This window comes from Aquarana catesbeiana, linkage group LG08, assembly GCF_042186555.1.
Source record: "Aquarana catesbeiana isolate 2022-GZ linkage group LG08, ASM4218655v1, whole genome shotgun sequence".
In the NCBI taxonomy this organism is placed as follows: Eukaryota; Metazoa; Chordata; class Amphibia; order Anura; family Ranidae; genus Aquarana; species Aquarana catesbeiana.
Window position 1 is genome coordinate 67,023,603 of NC_133331.1, and position 16,725 is coordinate 67,040,327.

Here is a 16,725-nt window from a genome sequence, read left to right on the forward strand (position 1 = left end):
CTAACTAAAATCTAGTGGAACCATTTGCCTTTAGAAATCTAAATTTAAGTGTAATTTTACAGAAGTTTAAAGCAGGGTTAGATTATAAAAAAAAATATCCCAAGCTTTGAACATCTCACAGAGCACTGTTCAATCCATCATCCGAAAATGGAAAGAGTATGGCATAACTGCAAACTTACGAAGACATGGCAGTCCACCTAAACTGACTGGCTGGGCAAGGAGAGCATTTATCATTGTTGACGTTTGCAAGAAGCCATATGGGGGACACATCAAACATATGGAAAATGGTGCTCTGGTCAGATGAGACCAAAATTAAAATTTTTGGCCTAAAAGCAAAAATGTTACTGTATGTGTGGCGGAAAACTAACACCGCACATCACCCAAAACACACCATCCCCACAGTGAAACATGGTGGTGGCAGCAACATGTTGTGGGGATGCTTTTCTTCAGCAGGGACAAGGAAGCTGGTCAGAATTGATGGGAAAATGGATGGAGCCAAATACAGGGCAATCTTAGAAGAAAACCTGTTAGAGTCTGCAAAAGACTTGAGACTGGGGTGGAAGTTCACCTTTCAGCAGGACAACCCTAAACATACAGCCAGAGCTACAATGGAATGGTTTAGATCAAAGCATATTCATGTGTTAGAATGGCCCAGTCAAAGTCCAGACCTAAATCCAATTGAGAATCTGTGACAAGACTAGAAAATTTCTGTTCACAGACACTCTCCATCCAATCTGAAAGAGCTTGAGATATTTTGTAAAGAAGAATGGGCAAAAATGTCCCCTTTCTAGATGTGCAAAGCTGGTAGAGACATCCCCAAAAAGACTTTCAGCTGTAATTGTAGTGAAAGGTGGTTCTACAAAGTATTGACTCAGAGGGGCTGAATACAAATACACACCACACTTTTCAGATATTTATCTGTAAAAATAATTTGAAAAACCATTTATCATCTTCCTTCCACTTCACAATTATGTGCCATTTTGTGTTGGTCTAGCACATAAAATCCCAATAAAATACATTTACGTTTTTGGTTGTAACATGACCAAATGTGGAACATTTCAAGGGGTATGAATACTTTTTCAAGGCACTGTATATTAGTTTTACGAATGCACCAATACCATTTTTTTTACAATAAGTGCAAGTACCGAAACTTTTTTTTTAGTACTTGTGAATACCAATTCACCAATTTGTTTATACTTCAGCTGTCAGCAATGGTACGGAGCATTGTTATTACACAGTAAACAAAGTTATTTACAAATTAAATACATTTATTTTTATTTTTTTATGCTTTTTTAATGTGAAATGCGTAAATATATTTTAAAGGTGTAAAAATATTCATGAACAAAGCAAACAAAAAAAGTTTTAATTATGAGGGGGTGCTGATAAGTATTGAGCCTTACCCAGAAAAAAACTGAGCTAGGAGGCTGTAAATTGCAGGATGTACTGGCCAATTTGTCCATATTCAATGGTGCAAAAAATAACTTTCTATGATTTTAACTTATCTTTCATTATCAGGTCCATGGCAGCACTTCCAGAAAAATTCATTGTGGAAGAGCATAGGACCATAATCAATTTCCTGTTTCTCCAAGGGAAAGGTGCTAAGCAGATCCATGATGAATATATCACAAACTTTGGGTGACAGTGGCCCTTCATATGCAACAGTTAAATGTTGGGTTGTCAATTTTTAAACTGGCCATTTCGGTGTTGAAAGTGAGAAACCCAGTGGAAGGCCTGTTTCTGTCTCTGTGCCTGCAAATGTGAAAGCCATCCATGACATGATCATGAAGGACCGCCGAATATCAGCCAAAAGAATTGCTACATACCTGGGAATATCACGTGAGAGAATTGGTGCCATTATCCACAATGACTTGGAAATGAGAAAGCTTGCAGCAAAGTGGATCCCAAAACTTTTGACAACTGAACAAAAGAGGAAACGTGTGGAGACATTGGTGGCTGTTTTGGAAAATTTTTCAAGAAACAAGTTTGATTTCCTGGACAAACTGGTAGCTGGTGATGAGACATGGATCTACTGTTATGATCCTGAGACAAAGGAACAGTCTAAGGAATGGAGGCACAGTGGTTCCCCCAGGCTAAAAAGAAGTTCAGTGTGCAAAGGTCAGTGCAGCAGCAAATGGCAACAGTTTTTTGGAATAAGAAGGGAGGGTGTTCTACTGGTGGACTACCTCCAAAAGGGTTCAACCATCAATGCAACATATTACTGTGCTTTATAGATGAAGTTGAATATAAAAATATCAAGGAAAACATTGAGGAAAGATCTCTAAAAGGTGTCACCCTGTTACATGACAATGCTGAGTCGTAACACACTACAGGTGAAACAATGGCAAAACTGACCTCCTTAGGCTTTCAAGTGATGACCCATCCACCCTATTCGCCCGACCTGGCTCCTTCTGACTATCATCTGTTTCCCAATCTCAAAAAACACCTAAAGGGACAACGATTTGGGAGTGTTCCGAAGGCAACTCATGCTGAAAATGAGTGGTTACACCAGCAGTCGGAAGAATTTTATTTGCAGGGACTTAAGAAGCAAATGCAAGTGCATTGACTTCCTGGGGGAATATGTAGAATAGTATGGCAGTTACAGCTTCCTAGCTCAATTTTTTATGGGTAAGGCTCAATATTTATCAGTACCCCCTCGTATTAATAGTTTATAAAATAGAAGTGAAAGGAAAATAATAATTAAATGGAGAAGGTGAATAAGGAGTTAATTAAGGCTGATTAGAGTAAATTAAGGGCTAATAATGGTGTTAAACAGAGGAACATTTAATAATATTAAAAAAAAAAGTAATAGGTTGTTTTACACTGACTTCATCTGCAGATCGAAGTTCATTCCTTTGATCTGTAGATGAATAAACAAAAAGTTACAAAAATAATGTTTCTTTTTATCTTTCTGATTCAGCAGCTGAGCAATGTTGTTGATAAACATTGCCTGGTTGTTTTTTTGTTTTTTTTTGAAAGCTCCAATTGCTGGGACTTAATTTACATTTCAGCTACCAATAGGGGAACCTCACTGATGGCTGAATGAGTCAGGGTGGTCCTACTCCTTGGCAAATGATAAATGTCTGCTTTTATTTTTTTTTTTTACATTTCAGCTGTCAGTGGGTCAGTGGGGGAATCCCATTGACAGCTGAAAGAATGGCCCCTGAAAGTATTCGTTTCAGGTATGGGAGTATTTGCACAAGTACTGATACTCGTGCTAATGCTTAGTATTGGCACTGATACTGGTATCAATATTCATGTAACCCTAACTCTTTATTAAACTTATACATGTTAATGGTTTACATGGTTTATTGCCTTTATGTGAACAAGAATTGTAAAAAAAAAAACTCCAGGTACTTATTTAATAAGTTGCTATTTCATTTTGTTATATATTCAGTCAAAACTCATTACATGCATTTTTACAATGAATTATTATTATTATTGATATGAATCTTCTCCCTTTGTCATATATATGGGGGATGGGGATGGGGGAATTTTGTGTTTGGGCCTAAAGGATATGTGAACAGCCCTTAATCGCCATCTCTGCATCATCATCTGCACAGAATGAATGAACAGGAATAGCTCTGTACATAGCTTCCCATTCACTCACAAACTGAAGCATAGTAAACACAGTTATAACTGAACACATGTATAAATTGGAATGGTGCAAGGCTGAGGCCAACTTATACATGTTAACCACATAGACTGGATAAGGTTGAGCGGCGATTTTTTTTTTATAGTATGCTATACACTACTGGATGGTGATATTTATCGCCAACACCCCATTCCTGAGTACCAGCGGGACTATATATACTTTTTTTTTTTTTTTTGCTTAAAGTGGCACTACAAGTATTAGCACTTTATTGATCTGAGATGGTGCTCAGAGATTACATAATCATGTAAATCCATGTTGCCCACACAGTTCCATTGGACACCAGGATTTTGTTCAAACCTTTACATGCCACTCCTCCTATCCACCTCCTGCTGTGATCGGGCTCCTGGACCCTTCCCTCTCCCGCCGGCTGCTGTGGGGGATGCTTTCAGGATGGAGAGCAGAGAAGGGGGCCAATAAATGTGTAATTTACCGGCCCCTTCCTTGTCTGAATGAATAGAGTCAGTGAACCGTACCGATCAATGACTCTGTCCATCCACGGCGGCACAGTGGTCTAGTGGGTAGCACTCTCACCTAGCAGTAAGAAGGGTTGCTGGTTCGAATCCCAACCACGACACTACCTGCCTGGAGTTTGCATGTTCTCCCTGTGCCTGCGTGGGTTTCCTCCGGGTACTCCGGTTTCCTCCCACACTCCAAAGACATGCTGGTAGGTTAATTGGATCCTATCTAAATTGTCCCTAGTATGTATGAATGTGTGTTAGGGACCTTAGATTGTAAGCTCCTTGAGGGTAGGGACTGATGTGAATGTACAATGTATATGTAAAGCGCTGCGTAAATTGACGGCGCTATATAAGTACCTGAAATAAATAAATAAATAAAATCCATAACTGAAACATAGTACACTGTGTTCATTCATAACTGTGTTTACTATGCTTTAGTTTGTGAATGAACAGGAAGCTCTGAACAGAGCTATTCCCTATTTCTGTTCACTTATTATGTGCAGCTGATGCTACAAAGATGGTGCTTGAGGGCTGTGTCCTTAATCTCCTTTCTCTGTCTCAAGGGTGGAGCATCAGAGGTCTGTTTAGACCCATGATATTTCACCAAAGCCCCCCCCCCCCAAAAAAAATGTAAAAAAATAATAAAAAGAAAATTGTAAAAACATAAATAAATTAAATGGTAAACAGCAAACAAGAAAAAACACCTGTGGCTGAACTACAAGGGTCCCAAAGGTCGCACTTGTGACCGGGCCCTAGCATTCTGCCACTGTAGGGGGCTCCGGCCAGGGATCAGGGGGGCCCTTTATGGTTTCTTGTACCGGGGCCCTGAGGATTCTAGTTATGCCTCTGGTATATAACAACCACTTTAAAACAATGTTCACTTATTCACCCATTTTATTTTTTTAAAAAGGCCATTTAGTAAGTTTTTAGTAAAAAAACATAAATCTGAACTACTTTAAAGTAATTACAGGGTTAAAGGTTTGCAATTTTTGCAAAGGTTTAAAGGTAAAGGTTTTGTAAAGGTTTTGCAATTTTTTTTGCCCTTTACCTTTTACCACTCAGTCTGTTCAACTTCACTTTTTAAAATCCTTATTGTCAGCTGGCAGTCTGATTTTTTTTGCATAAAATTCAGACAGGCTTTTTCGATGGCAGCGTTTCTCAGCATCATGTAAAGCAGACATGAAGCCACAGATTTAACACATTTGCATGGACTTGTCCTTAAGTGGTTTGCTGATGTTGTATCTGTTGGTTATTTTCGGATTGTATTTTACTCGTGGACCGGCATAGGGGGTTGTGTAATTATCCTTGTCATCATTAATTGTCAGCTTCCATCTGTGGTGCTTGGATCATTTTTCTTTGCAGAATTTTCAGAGAAGAGAAAAAAGGTAAAACTATATTCTGCCAGCAGTCCACCTGATCTGCTGCCAGGATCTGTAGAGAAGAGCTAAAATAAAAGTTTTTATTTTCTCAAAATTTCAGCAAATTTTGGAACATTTCCAGGAAAAGCTGCTTTTTTTGGCAGTAAGTAAGGATAGGAGACAATGGGGGAAGTGAAAAGGTGTTTTTTGTTGTTGTTTAACCACTTCAATACCAGGCAATTTCATCCCGTTCCTGTCCAGGCCAATTTTCAGTTTTCAGCGCTGTCACACTTTGAATGACAATTGCGCGGTCCTGCAATGCTGTACCCAAACAACATTTTTACCATTTTTTGAGAAAAATAGAGCTTTAGTTTGGTGCCATTTAATTTTATTTTTTGCTAAACAAATGAAAAAAGACTGAAAATTTTGAAAAAAAAAAAAGTTTTTCTTAGTGACGAGCACTGGATGAGGCAGCACTGATGGGCACTGATAAGGCGGTACTGATGGGCACTGATGAGGAGGCACTAATATGCAGCACTGATGGGCACTCATAGGCAGCACTGAGGGGTGGCACTGATGCGCAGCCTTTATGGGCACTGATAGGTGGCAATGATGGGCACTGATAAGAGGCGCTGATGTGCATTGATAGGCAGCACTGATGGACAATGATGGGCATTGATGGGCAGCACTGATGAGGTGGTACTGACAAGCATTACTGATGGGCACTGATTGGCATTACTGATGGATACTGATTGGCATCACTGGTGGGCACTTGTGGGCAGTGCCTCACAGTTGCTGATGGGGCTGCACTGATTATCAGTGCAGACCCCCCTGTCAGGAAAACCGCTTATCGGCTAATCTCTACTCATGCCTTGTCAGTAATAGAGGAATGCCGATAACCAACACTTCCTAGTAACGCTGTGATCAGCTGTGATTGGACACAGCTGATCACATGGTAAAGAGCCTACGTCAGGGGCGTTGCTAGGTCTACAAAAGATCTGGGGCTAGAGCCCATAGCAGCGTAGTAAAGAAAGTCATACGCTTGGTTGGGCATACACATGTATATACAGTAATATACGTGTGTGTGTGTATGTATATATCTCCAGAGAGCCCCCTACTTACATCAGGGTCCCCAGAGAGCCCCCCTTACATCAGGGTCCCCAGAGAGCCTCCTCCTTACATCAGAGTCCCCAGAGAGCCTCCCCCTTGCATCAGGGTCCCCAGAGAGCCCCCCACTTACATCAGGGTCCCCAGAGAGCCCCCACTTACATCAGGGTTCCCAGAGAGCCCCCCCTTACATCAGGGTCCCTGGAGAGCCCCCCTTACATCAGTGTGTGTGTGTATATATCTCCAGAGAGTCCCCTACTTACATCAGGCTCCCCAGAGAGCCCCCCTTACATTAGGGTCCCCCCAGAGAGCCTTCCCCTTGCATCAGGGTCCCCTGAGAGCCCCCACTTACATCAGGGTTCCCAGGGAGCCCCCTTACATTAGGGTCCCCAGAGAGCCTCCCTCTTGCATCAGGGTCCCCAGAGAGCCTCCCCCTTGCTTTAGTGTCCTCAGAGAGCCCGCCCACTTACATCAGGGTCCCCAGAGAGCCTCCCCTCCCCTTGGGGACCCCTGCAGAGACTCGGGGCTATGGGCCCCAGATTCGGGGCTATAGCCCCAAAAGCCACCCCCTAGCAACGCCACTGGCCTACGTCATAGACTCTTTACCGTGATTGGAGATGCAATGTGTCAGAGCGACACACCGCACTACCGATCGCCGCATGCAGCTTGTTCTTCTTGACGTCACATGATGTCCAGTCAGAATTAGAGGATCACCGCCCAGCCGTCATTGTGCTATAGGCCCGGCAGGAAGGTGTTAAAGAGTGCAATCCTTCGGGTTACAGGATATCTCAGAGCATTTTTTACAACAATTTTCGGCATTCACTAAAAAACGCTACTAAAACACTAACTTATTTCATGAAGTCATGCCGTATTTTAGGAGTGAAAGCCTGGCATTAGCCAGTGTCCTTAACACAGACTGTAAATAACCAGTTGTTAAGGAGCGGGTGGCCGTCGGAATCCTTAACAACCAGGAACTGTCATGGTTGTTAAGGAGCGGGCAGCCGTTATGTCCTTAACAACCGATGAGTCATCAGTTGTCAGTGGGAAATTATTAAATACTTAATGATTTAAAAAAAAACAAAGAAAGTGCATTTTGCTCAAATCCATTATAGTTTTCTTTCCCGGATCTAATTCCTAAATGTGCCTAAATATTTGTACATGAATACACCCAATAATTTCCATTCAAAATGCAGCGTGATCTCTCCTGGATGAAATGTGCTAAACAGCCTTCTGTAAAATGTCTAGAATGACTTCACACACGCTTTCAAATCGCTTTGCATTAATTAAACCGAAAAGCGTACCCGGGAGTTTATGCAGATGTCATAATGTAAAGTGCCGCGTATATCACCGTGAAAATTAATCTTCAATTTTGAAGCAGCCATTTGAATCATCCAGAGATAAGCGCCTGCGATCTTCCAGATAGATAGACGTGTCCGTAACGAGCCTGATTACTACTTAAAACCGCATTAATACTGGGCAGAGCATCAATAAACTGTAACTTTCATTAGGGAGACGGCAAGCATGATGCTGAGCGAAAAGGCCGGGGCTGCGGTTCAACTTTTTGTCTAGAGTGTATAAATTCGCTAAAAGAAAATCATTTAACGGGGTGCCATACATTTAATTTCCACTGCGAGCATCACAAGATTACCGTGCGTGTCACGGATTTCCATAACATTACTGGAAGGAGAGTGAAGAATCACCCCGTCCTTTATTCGTTCTGTACAGAAGATTTTTTTTTCTTTTTTTTCCCACTCTCGTGATCGCTTGGGCGAGCAAAGACTTCTTTAATTAAATTTACTTCGCTCTGCTATGACAAAAAATGTCACTTTGGGTCCTGTGTGTGGAAATATCTGAAATAAGAGAATTTTTCCACCTTGAACAACCATTTAACCACTTGCTTACTGGGCACTTTTACGCCCTTCCTGCCCAGGGCAATTTTCAGCTTTCAGCGCTGTCACACTTCAAATGACAATTGCGCGGTCATGCACCACTGTATCATATGAAATGTCTACCATTTTTTTTTTCACACAAATAGAGCTTTCTTTTGGTGGTATTTAATCACCACTGGGTTTTTATTTTTTGCTAAATAAAGAAAAAAAGACAGGAAAAAAAAATATATTTTTCATAGTTTGTTATAAAATTTTGCAAACAGCTAATTTTTCTCCTTCCCTGATGGGCACTGATAGGCAGCACTGATGGATACTGATAGGTCGCACTGATGAGGCGGCACTGATGAGGCTGCACTGATAGGCAGCACTGATGGATATTGATAGGTGGCACTGATGGGCACTGATGGATACTGATAGGTGGCACTGATGGACACTGATTGGCAGCACTGATGAGCACAGATTGGAAGCACTAGTGGGCACTGATTGGAACTGCACTGATAATCAGGCGGCACGTAAGAATATTGATAGGTGGCACGGATAGGCAGCACTGATAGGTGGCTTTGATGGGCACTGATAGGTGGCACTGATGGGCACGGATAGGCAAGACTGATAGGTGACACTGACGAGGAGGCACTGATGGACACTGATCGGCAGCACTGATGGACACTGATCGGCAGCACTGATGGACACTGATCGGCAGCAGATGGACACTGATCGGCAGCACTGATGAGCACTGATTGGCAGCACTGGTGGGAGCTGTTGGGTCTGCACTGATAATCAGGACACTGATAATTAGTGCCCTGATTATCAGTGCCGCTGTCCCTTTAACACAAACCGGTTATTGGCTCTCTTTTTCTCAGGCAGTCAGCATGGGGAAAGAAAAGCAGATAATCGGCCTCTGTTTACTTCCGTGATCAGCTGTCATTGGACACAGCTGATCACATGGTAATCAGCTGTGGCCCTTCACCCCAATCTGTGATCAGCTGAGTCTGAAGGACCCGCCGACACAGTAAATATACTGAGAGAGGGTGGCAGGTACAAGCACAATCACGTACATGTACGTATTGGGCTTATTCTGGGTGCGTGGGCCCCCTACCAACCCTTGCTATGATTGGACACAGCACATGTTTGGAAGCAGGTTTTAGCCAACGATTTCATCTGATTAAATGATCGCCTGTGTCTAATCACACACAGAGTTCTGTGTTTACAAGCACACAGAACTCTGTGTACTGTGAACAGCGATGTGGCTGTTTTTCTCCCTGAAAAGCAAGGAGAACAAACAGCAAGATCAGAAAGTAAAAGCAGCATACATTACACATTGTTAGGCACACAGTTAACCCCTTTATTGCCCCTAGATGTTAAATCCTTCCCAGCCAGTGTCATTAGCCTTACACAGGCTATCCCCCCTTCAGTCTATCATGAATGCTGATGCTAGACTAATACACCTCACTAACCAAACCGTGACTGCTGCCCCTCTCTGCCAATCCCTTCACTGGCTTCCCCTACCGCACCGTATAAAATTCAAAATACTAACCACAACATACAAAGCCATCCACAACATCGCCCCCAGCTACATCGCCAACCTCATCTGCAGATATCGCCCAAATCGTCCCCTCCGCTCCTCCTGGGACCTCCTGCTCTCTAGATCTCTTGTTACCTCCTCTCATGCTCACCTTCAGGACTTCACTAGAGCCTCTCCCATCCTTTGGAACTCCCTGCCTGTATGTCCGATCAGCCCCTACCCTGTCCACCTTTAGGAGATCCCTGAAAATGCATTTATTCAGATAAGCCTATCCCACACCCACCTAAGAACTGTACCCGAGCCATCCCCATCAAATCATCCCCTGCAGCTATTACCTGTTGTACCACCTCCCCCTCCCTTTAGAATGTAAGCTCCATGAGCAAGGCCCTCCTGTCCCTTCTGTATTGAACTGTATTGTACTTGTGCTGTTCCCCCTCTACATTGTAAAGCGCTGCGCAAACTGCTGGCGCTATATAAATCCTGTATAAATCATGTATTAATAATAATAATAATAATAATAATTGGTATACTGTACAGTATTTTCACTGATCACTGTATTAGTGGCACTAGTGACGTCAGTGTTAGTTAGTGACCCTCCCAGCCAGTGTCTGTTAGCGCCAGATTGCCCACCACCCTATCACAGTTGCAATATAATTCGCTCATTACCGCTATTACAGTATAGCGTCTATAGCTGCATAAATTCTAGTATATATACCATAGCTTGTAGATGCTATAACTTTCACACAAACCAATTAAAGCAGAGCTCCGCTCAAAAGGGGAAGCTCTGCTTGTTTGCTGCACCCTTAATCCCCCCCCACCACTGCTATATTTGGCACTTTGGGGGGGGGGTTCTGATAGGTACCCGCTCCCACTGGCGCAGTGAACTAAGTTGGACCAGCAAGAATCTGTAAAAAAATTAAATAAAAGGGGTTCTCTCTGAGCATGTGCAGCTGCTTTAATATGAGCAGCAGCATGTGCAGCTTATTTAGAACAAACTTACAACACCAGAGGACATTCCCACCTCTAAAAAGTAAATAGAAAGCATGGCTGGAAACTTACCAATAGAACCTGTTGGGTGTTATCCTTTCATGCATCAGATGCCACCTTCTTCCAAAATCCATAGAGCTGTAGAGCTGGAAGGAGATAAAAATGAAAAAAAGGTTAGTTTATTAAAAAATATATATTTTTTTTTAAATTTTATAGTAGATAAGAACCCCAAAAACATTGTTTCACTTCTGCAACTCCTCTTTTTCTTATACAGTCAAAGGTTATTGAGACATGGTGGAATGTCCTTAAAGGGAACATATTAACCATTAAAAAAAGTAAAAATAAAATAAAAACAAGGTAAAACTAGTTAACCCCACTCACTAAAAAATTATAAAAAAAACATTATCTAAAAAAAATTATAATATATATATATATATATATATACCGTATATACAGTAACTGATACACAAGTTGTTTCTATATCTCTCTTGCATGATTGGATCACGGTTTTACCACAGATGTTTGCACAAAGCTTGAGGTGGCCATTCAGGAGTCTCCATCTCTGTCTGTCAGGTGACCCTTATGTAACCTGTGGACCCGACTGAAGCTGATCAAGCACAAACCATGCTTGATCAGCTTTCTTCCCTGGCTGGAGAACGACAATGCTGAACTCAGATGTGACTAAACATTTGTTATTTCTGGCTTCATTCTCTGGAGGGGAAATCAATGAACAGATGTTTGCTGATCTTCCTCCACTCCACCTACCGTGACCATTCTGGGGTTCTGAGTGGGGCACTTTTGGCATGGGGGGGCGGGAGTACTTTTGTATGGTGTGCTCCTGACATCAGTAGGATGGGCTCCTGTGGGTGACGTGCTCCTGACATCGGTAGGATGGGCTCATATGTGTAGTGTGCTCCTGACATCAGTAGGGTGGGTTAATGTGGGTAGTGAGCTTCTGACATCGGTAGGGGGGCTCATGTGTGTGGTGTGCTCCTGACATCGGTAAGGTGAGCTCAGTTCAACCAACACACACAAATAGAAAACCTCCATATACACTATCCTATATCTTTTGATCCAGAGGAAGGCAAAACAACACCAATAAAGCATGATCCAATTTGCTCCAGCGGGTAAAAAAAATTCTTCCTGATCCCCCAACCTATGTATAGCTTGACATTACGCATCAGTGCCACCTATCAGTGTCCATCAGTGCTGCATATTAGTGCTCATCAGTGCTGCCTTTCAGTGCAGCCTCATCAGTGTCACCCCATCAGTGCTGCCTCATCAGTGCCCATCAGTGAGCCTATCAGTGCAGCCTCATTAGTGCTGCCTCATCAATGCAGCCTATCAGTGCTCATCAGTGCAGCCTCATCAGCGCACATCAGTGTCCATCAGTGCCCATCAAGGCAGCCTCGTCAGCGCACATCAGTGAAGGAGAAAAACTACCTGTTTGCAAAATTTTATAAAAAACAATGAAAAACCATTTTTTTCCAAAATTTTCAGTCTATTTTATTTAGCAAAAAGTTAAAAAACCCAATGGTGATTAAATACCACCAAAAGAAAGCTCTATTTGTGTAGAAAAAAAATGATAAAAAATTTGGGTACAGTGTTGCATGTCCATGCAATTGTCATTCAAAGGGTGACAGTGCTGAAAGCTGAAAATTGGCCTGGGCAGGAAGGGGGTAAAGGTGTCCAGTAGGCAAGTGGCTAAAGCTACATCAAACTTAGGCTTTAATTCCATCCAACTGTGCTTCCTCCATCTCTCTTGCTAGTTTTTCATTATATTCCCACCAGTCATCAATCTCCAGTCAATGGGGGCAAGGGAGTTGTTTCATGAGGAAGCAAAGCCCTGCCTCTACCAAGATGGTGGCCTCCACACAGGAGTACAGTACAAACCAAGGCATGGAAATTTAGTCCTGGAGAAAAGATCAGCTGCAGAGACACCATAGCTGCAGAGACTTCCTTGACTTTGTTGGGCACGGGTTCCACAGTACAGGTCCTCTTTAAGTAATACTTGTCCTTTTATTGTAGTACTGATTTAAGTGCAATGGGTTTCGCCACTTTTACAATACGATATATATCACTATGCTCCGCAATGCCTACTGAAAAAAAGAAAAAACAATGGAAAACCCCTTACCAAGTTGGAAGCTTTGCTTCCCCCTAGAATGAGTTAAACCTGTTTCCCCTCTTGGGGTCGGATTTTGCTATTTCAATCAATTTCCAGCTGACTAATTTTCTGTGTGAGTGATTCTTGGCTCTGGAGTGATGTTCAAGATAAAGCACTCTTGAATTTGCTCACTGTGCAAGCGCAATCATCCGTCTATTTATCACCGAGATGTCTAAAGAGTGAGCGGCCGCAGTGCAGCTTGAGTGATAATGAAACAACAGGGCAAGAGTGGGATGACTGTTCCTTAAAGTGTAATTTCACCTTTGAGTACGTTTTCAGGGTAAATGCAGCATAAACTCTCTATAAATCTCACCGACGCCATTGTTTTCCTTTATTTCTGCTCCTTCTCTTCCATCTGTTTTCCAGCTTTGCCATCTTTTGTCTGTAAAAATAGCTTGTTGTCGGTCTGGAGTCTGTCTTTGGTTTTCTAAAGTGGAATTCCAGTTCATCTCGTATTGATTATGTGAATAGAAAATGTTGATCTGTCCCTTTAAATTCAGTAAACCTTATATGCTTAAATTCAACAAACTTGAATAAAAGTCTAATAAAGTCCAACTGTGTGTATAAATTCTTGTGAGGTCAATTTAGTGGACCACCACCATTAAAACACATAAGCCTCTTACCAGATGTTCTGACCCCCAAAAAAAGAAATCAAGGCTCAACCCGCCATCGGGGCTGCCCAGCTTGTTCCACCAATGGTACTCACGAGTAGAGATGGACGGAACCCCCCCACGGTTCTGTTCCCACCATCGCAAAAGTTCAGGGCTGAATTACAAACCCCATTGAAGTCTATAGGACCCGAACTGGAAAAATCAAAGGTGCCCATTTTGAGGGCTTAGATGCAAGTTATTGGCCATAAAAAAAGGGTATGGGGGCCTGGGTACTGCCCTGGGGGACATGTATCAATTATTTTTTTTTAATGGAGCAGTGATTTACTTATTCTTAAAGTGAAACAATAAAAATGAAAAATTCCTTTACATATTGTGCCTGAGGGGTCCCCTTAGTCTTGGGTGGCAGTGACTGCATTTTGTTTTTTTGCTGCAGCAGCTGGGGCAGAGAAATGTGCCTGCTATAGTCTACAGCTGATGGTGTGCTGGCAGATGTGCTGCAAGGACCTGGGACACCCTTCGCTATACCATCATCCCTGTCAGTGGAGGCTGCTGAGAGGTCATGAGGTATAGTGTGGGTAGACCTGAAAGGTGATGAGGAGCAGAATTACGTCCCTTTTGTGTGGCTGTCAGGTGCTGAGTGGGAGGTTAAATGCCTTGTCACGCATGTGGTACCCAAATGGTTGGTGTTTTTGCCACACTTGATGTGCTTGAGGCAAAATTTGCAAATTGCAACAGTGCGATCAGCTGCACATGTGCTGAAAAACAGCTGAGCTGTGGGGAGAGGGCCGGGAGATAACAGCTCCACAATCTGGTGGAATAGGGTGGCTGCTCTCTACTCTTCTATGATGACTGCCTCATTGGGGTTGTGCCTCACCCTCACATTCTTCCTCTGCTCTATCAGGCACCCAAGTCACATCAGTGACCTCATCATCATCTCCTCCATCCTCATTATCACTGGAGCCAACCTGACAATACGCTGCGGCTGGGGGAACATGACTGCCAGTTTGTTGTTTACCAGTGTTCTCCCCTCAAGTGGCTGATGCTGTTTAAATAACTCAGCTGACTCCTCCATGCCTGGTGCTGGGGCTATGGCAGGAATAGCTGTGGACAAGGAGGCAGAATAAGATACTCTGGCAGCTGCGGTGGACTGCAAACTATTCTCTGCTTGGGTGACGGAGGATGAGGACAATGATTTATAAGCCAGTCCACCACCTCCTCTGCATGCTATGGCTGGATGGCATGGGCAACATCACTAAACAGAGGAAATGATGCCCTGCCAGAGAACAGACCACGTTCACCTTTCCCTGTGGACACATATGCTGCTGGTCCCCTCACAGTGCCATGGGAACGTCTGCCTCTCCTTGTTGTCCTCCCAGACATGAAGGTGGGGGGGGGGGGGGGGGCTTATAACCAAAATGTAATAGATATGGGGAAATGTGTACTTGGATGCACTTTAATCAATAGAAAGTGGAGTTTGGTGCACTTTAATTTCAATACTCACTACACAAACACACTGCACTAACACACAACAATATACTACAGTAAAACTGCACTGACGCACTTCAATATACTGCAGTAAAACTGCTAAAACACACTTCAATACACTGCCATAAAAGTGCACTAACGCACTTCAATATACTGCAGTAAAAGTGCACTAACGCACTGGAATACGCTGCAGTAAAAATGCCCTGATGCACTACTATACTGCAGTAAAACTGCCCTAACACTCTACACTGACACACCTCAATATATTGCAGTAACCCTGCCCTGACACACTAAAGAGATACACTTCAAAATACTGCAGTAAACCTGCCCTGAAACACTAAACTGACACTGTAGTAAAAATGAATGGTCGCAATACACTCACACTGCACTATCACTATAATCACATGAAACTGACACTAGAGTAAAAATGAATGGTTGCACTACACTCACACTGCCCTGTCACTATATTCACACTACACTGACACTCTACACTCAAAAAGAATCACAACAGCACACTATAGCACGCTAACTCGCTAGTAGCAATGAGCAGAGCCCTGTTCTGTCTCTCTCCACTCCAATATCACACTGCAAACAGCTACTCTGGGAAGGAACCTTTTATAGTGGGGGGTGGGTCTATGAGCAATGAGCCATAATTGGGCACAGTCATCATTACTTTCTAAAAACCATGGCTCTGACAGTGTTCTGTGCCCTGATTGGGGAAATCCTTCATCGATTCAGCCAATCAGGGCCTCCAATGCACTATGCGGCATACAGTGCATTGTGGGGCGGTCAGCGGGCCAAACAAACGGTCAAATGCCCGGACAATTTGGGTGTTCGCCAAACGGGTGAACAGAAAATGTTCAGCCTGAATTCATGCTTGGGCCGAATCATTTGCCCAACACTACTGACAAGTATTCATGTGGGTAAATATCCACTTACACTCATCATTTTATTAAAATCAAAGAGGTACTCACAAAGTAAAATGGAAAGTAAGCATGTAAAGATGGCTGCACTGCTCATAACAGGCTGGCGTGATTACATCACTACTAGCTCCGCCCTACGCGTTACGTTGCAGAGGATGTCTTCAAGGGGCACAGAGATATTTATTATGGCTATATTAACACTTTGTGCATGTTGGAAATGCACGCAAAATCACGAGCTTTGCCGAAACGCACAGAAAAGTGCTGCCCTTTAGTAGACACGTGGTGGTACTAATAATTCCCAATAGTGCTCCCACACATCTGCTAATAGATGAAAATGTGTTTCAATGCAGCATAATTTTGCAAGGGTAAGTGACTTCTTTTATGTGTTTCTCACGCAAAGGAAGAAGCAACACACAACATAAGGGGTGTATTTTTTTTTTAAATTGCATAGCTATTCATCCAACAAAATCGCTGGTACATTCATTCTGTATACATGGGGCAAAATCAAATGGTGAGGTAGAGGTTTTCTATCATTCAAGTGTTTTCACCCTGTATTAGGCTCTTATATC

The 16,725-nt window shown here is 42.8% G+C and overlaps 1 protein-coding gene across 1 annotated transcript in view; it reads right to left on the reverse strand.

The window, feature by feature from the left end:
• Positions 1–16,725, reverse strand: part of SORCS3 (sortilin related VPS10 domain containing receptor 3) — a 988,335-nt gene that overhangs the window by 479,857 nt on the left and 491,753 nt on the right. The window contains exon 5 of the mRNA XM_073595927.1: positions 11,046–11,119. Within this exon, the coding sequence (XP_073452028.1) occupies positions 11,046–11,119 (74 nt within the window). The remainder of the gene's footprint in view (positions 1–11,045; positions 11,120–16,725) is intronic.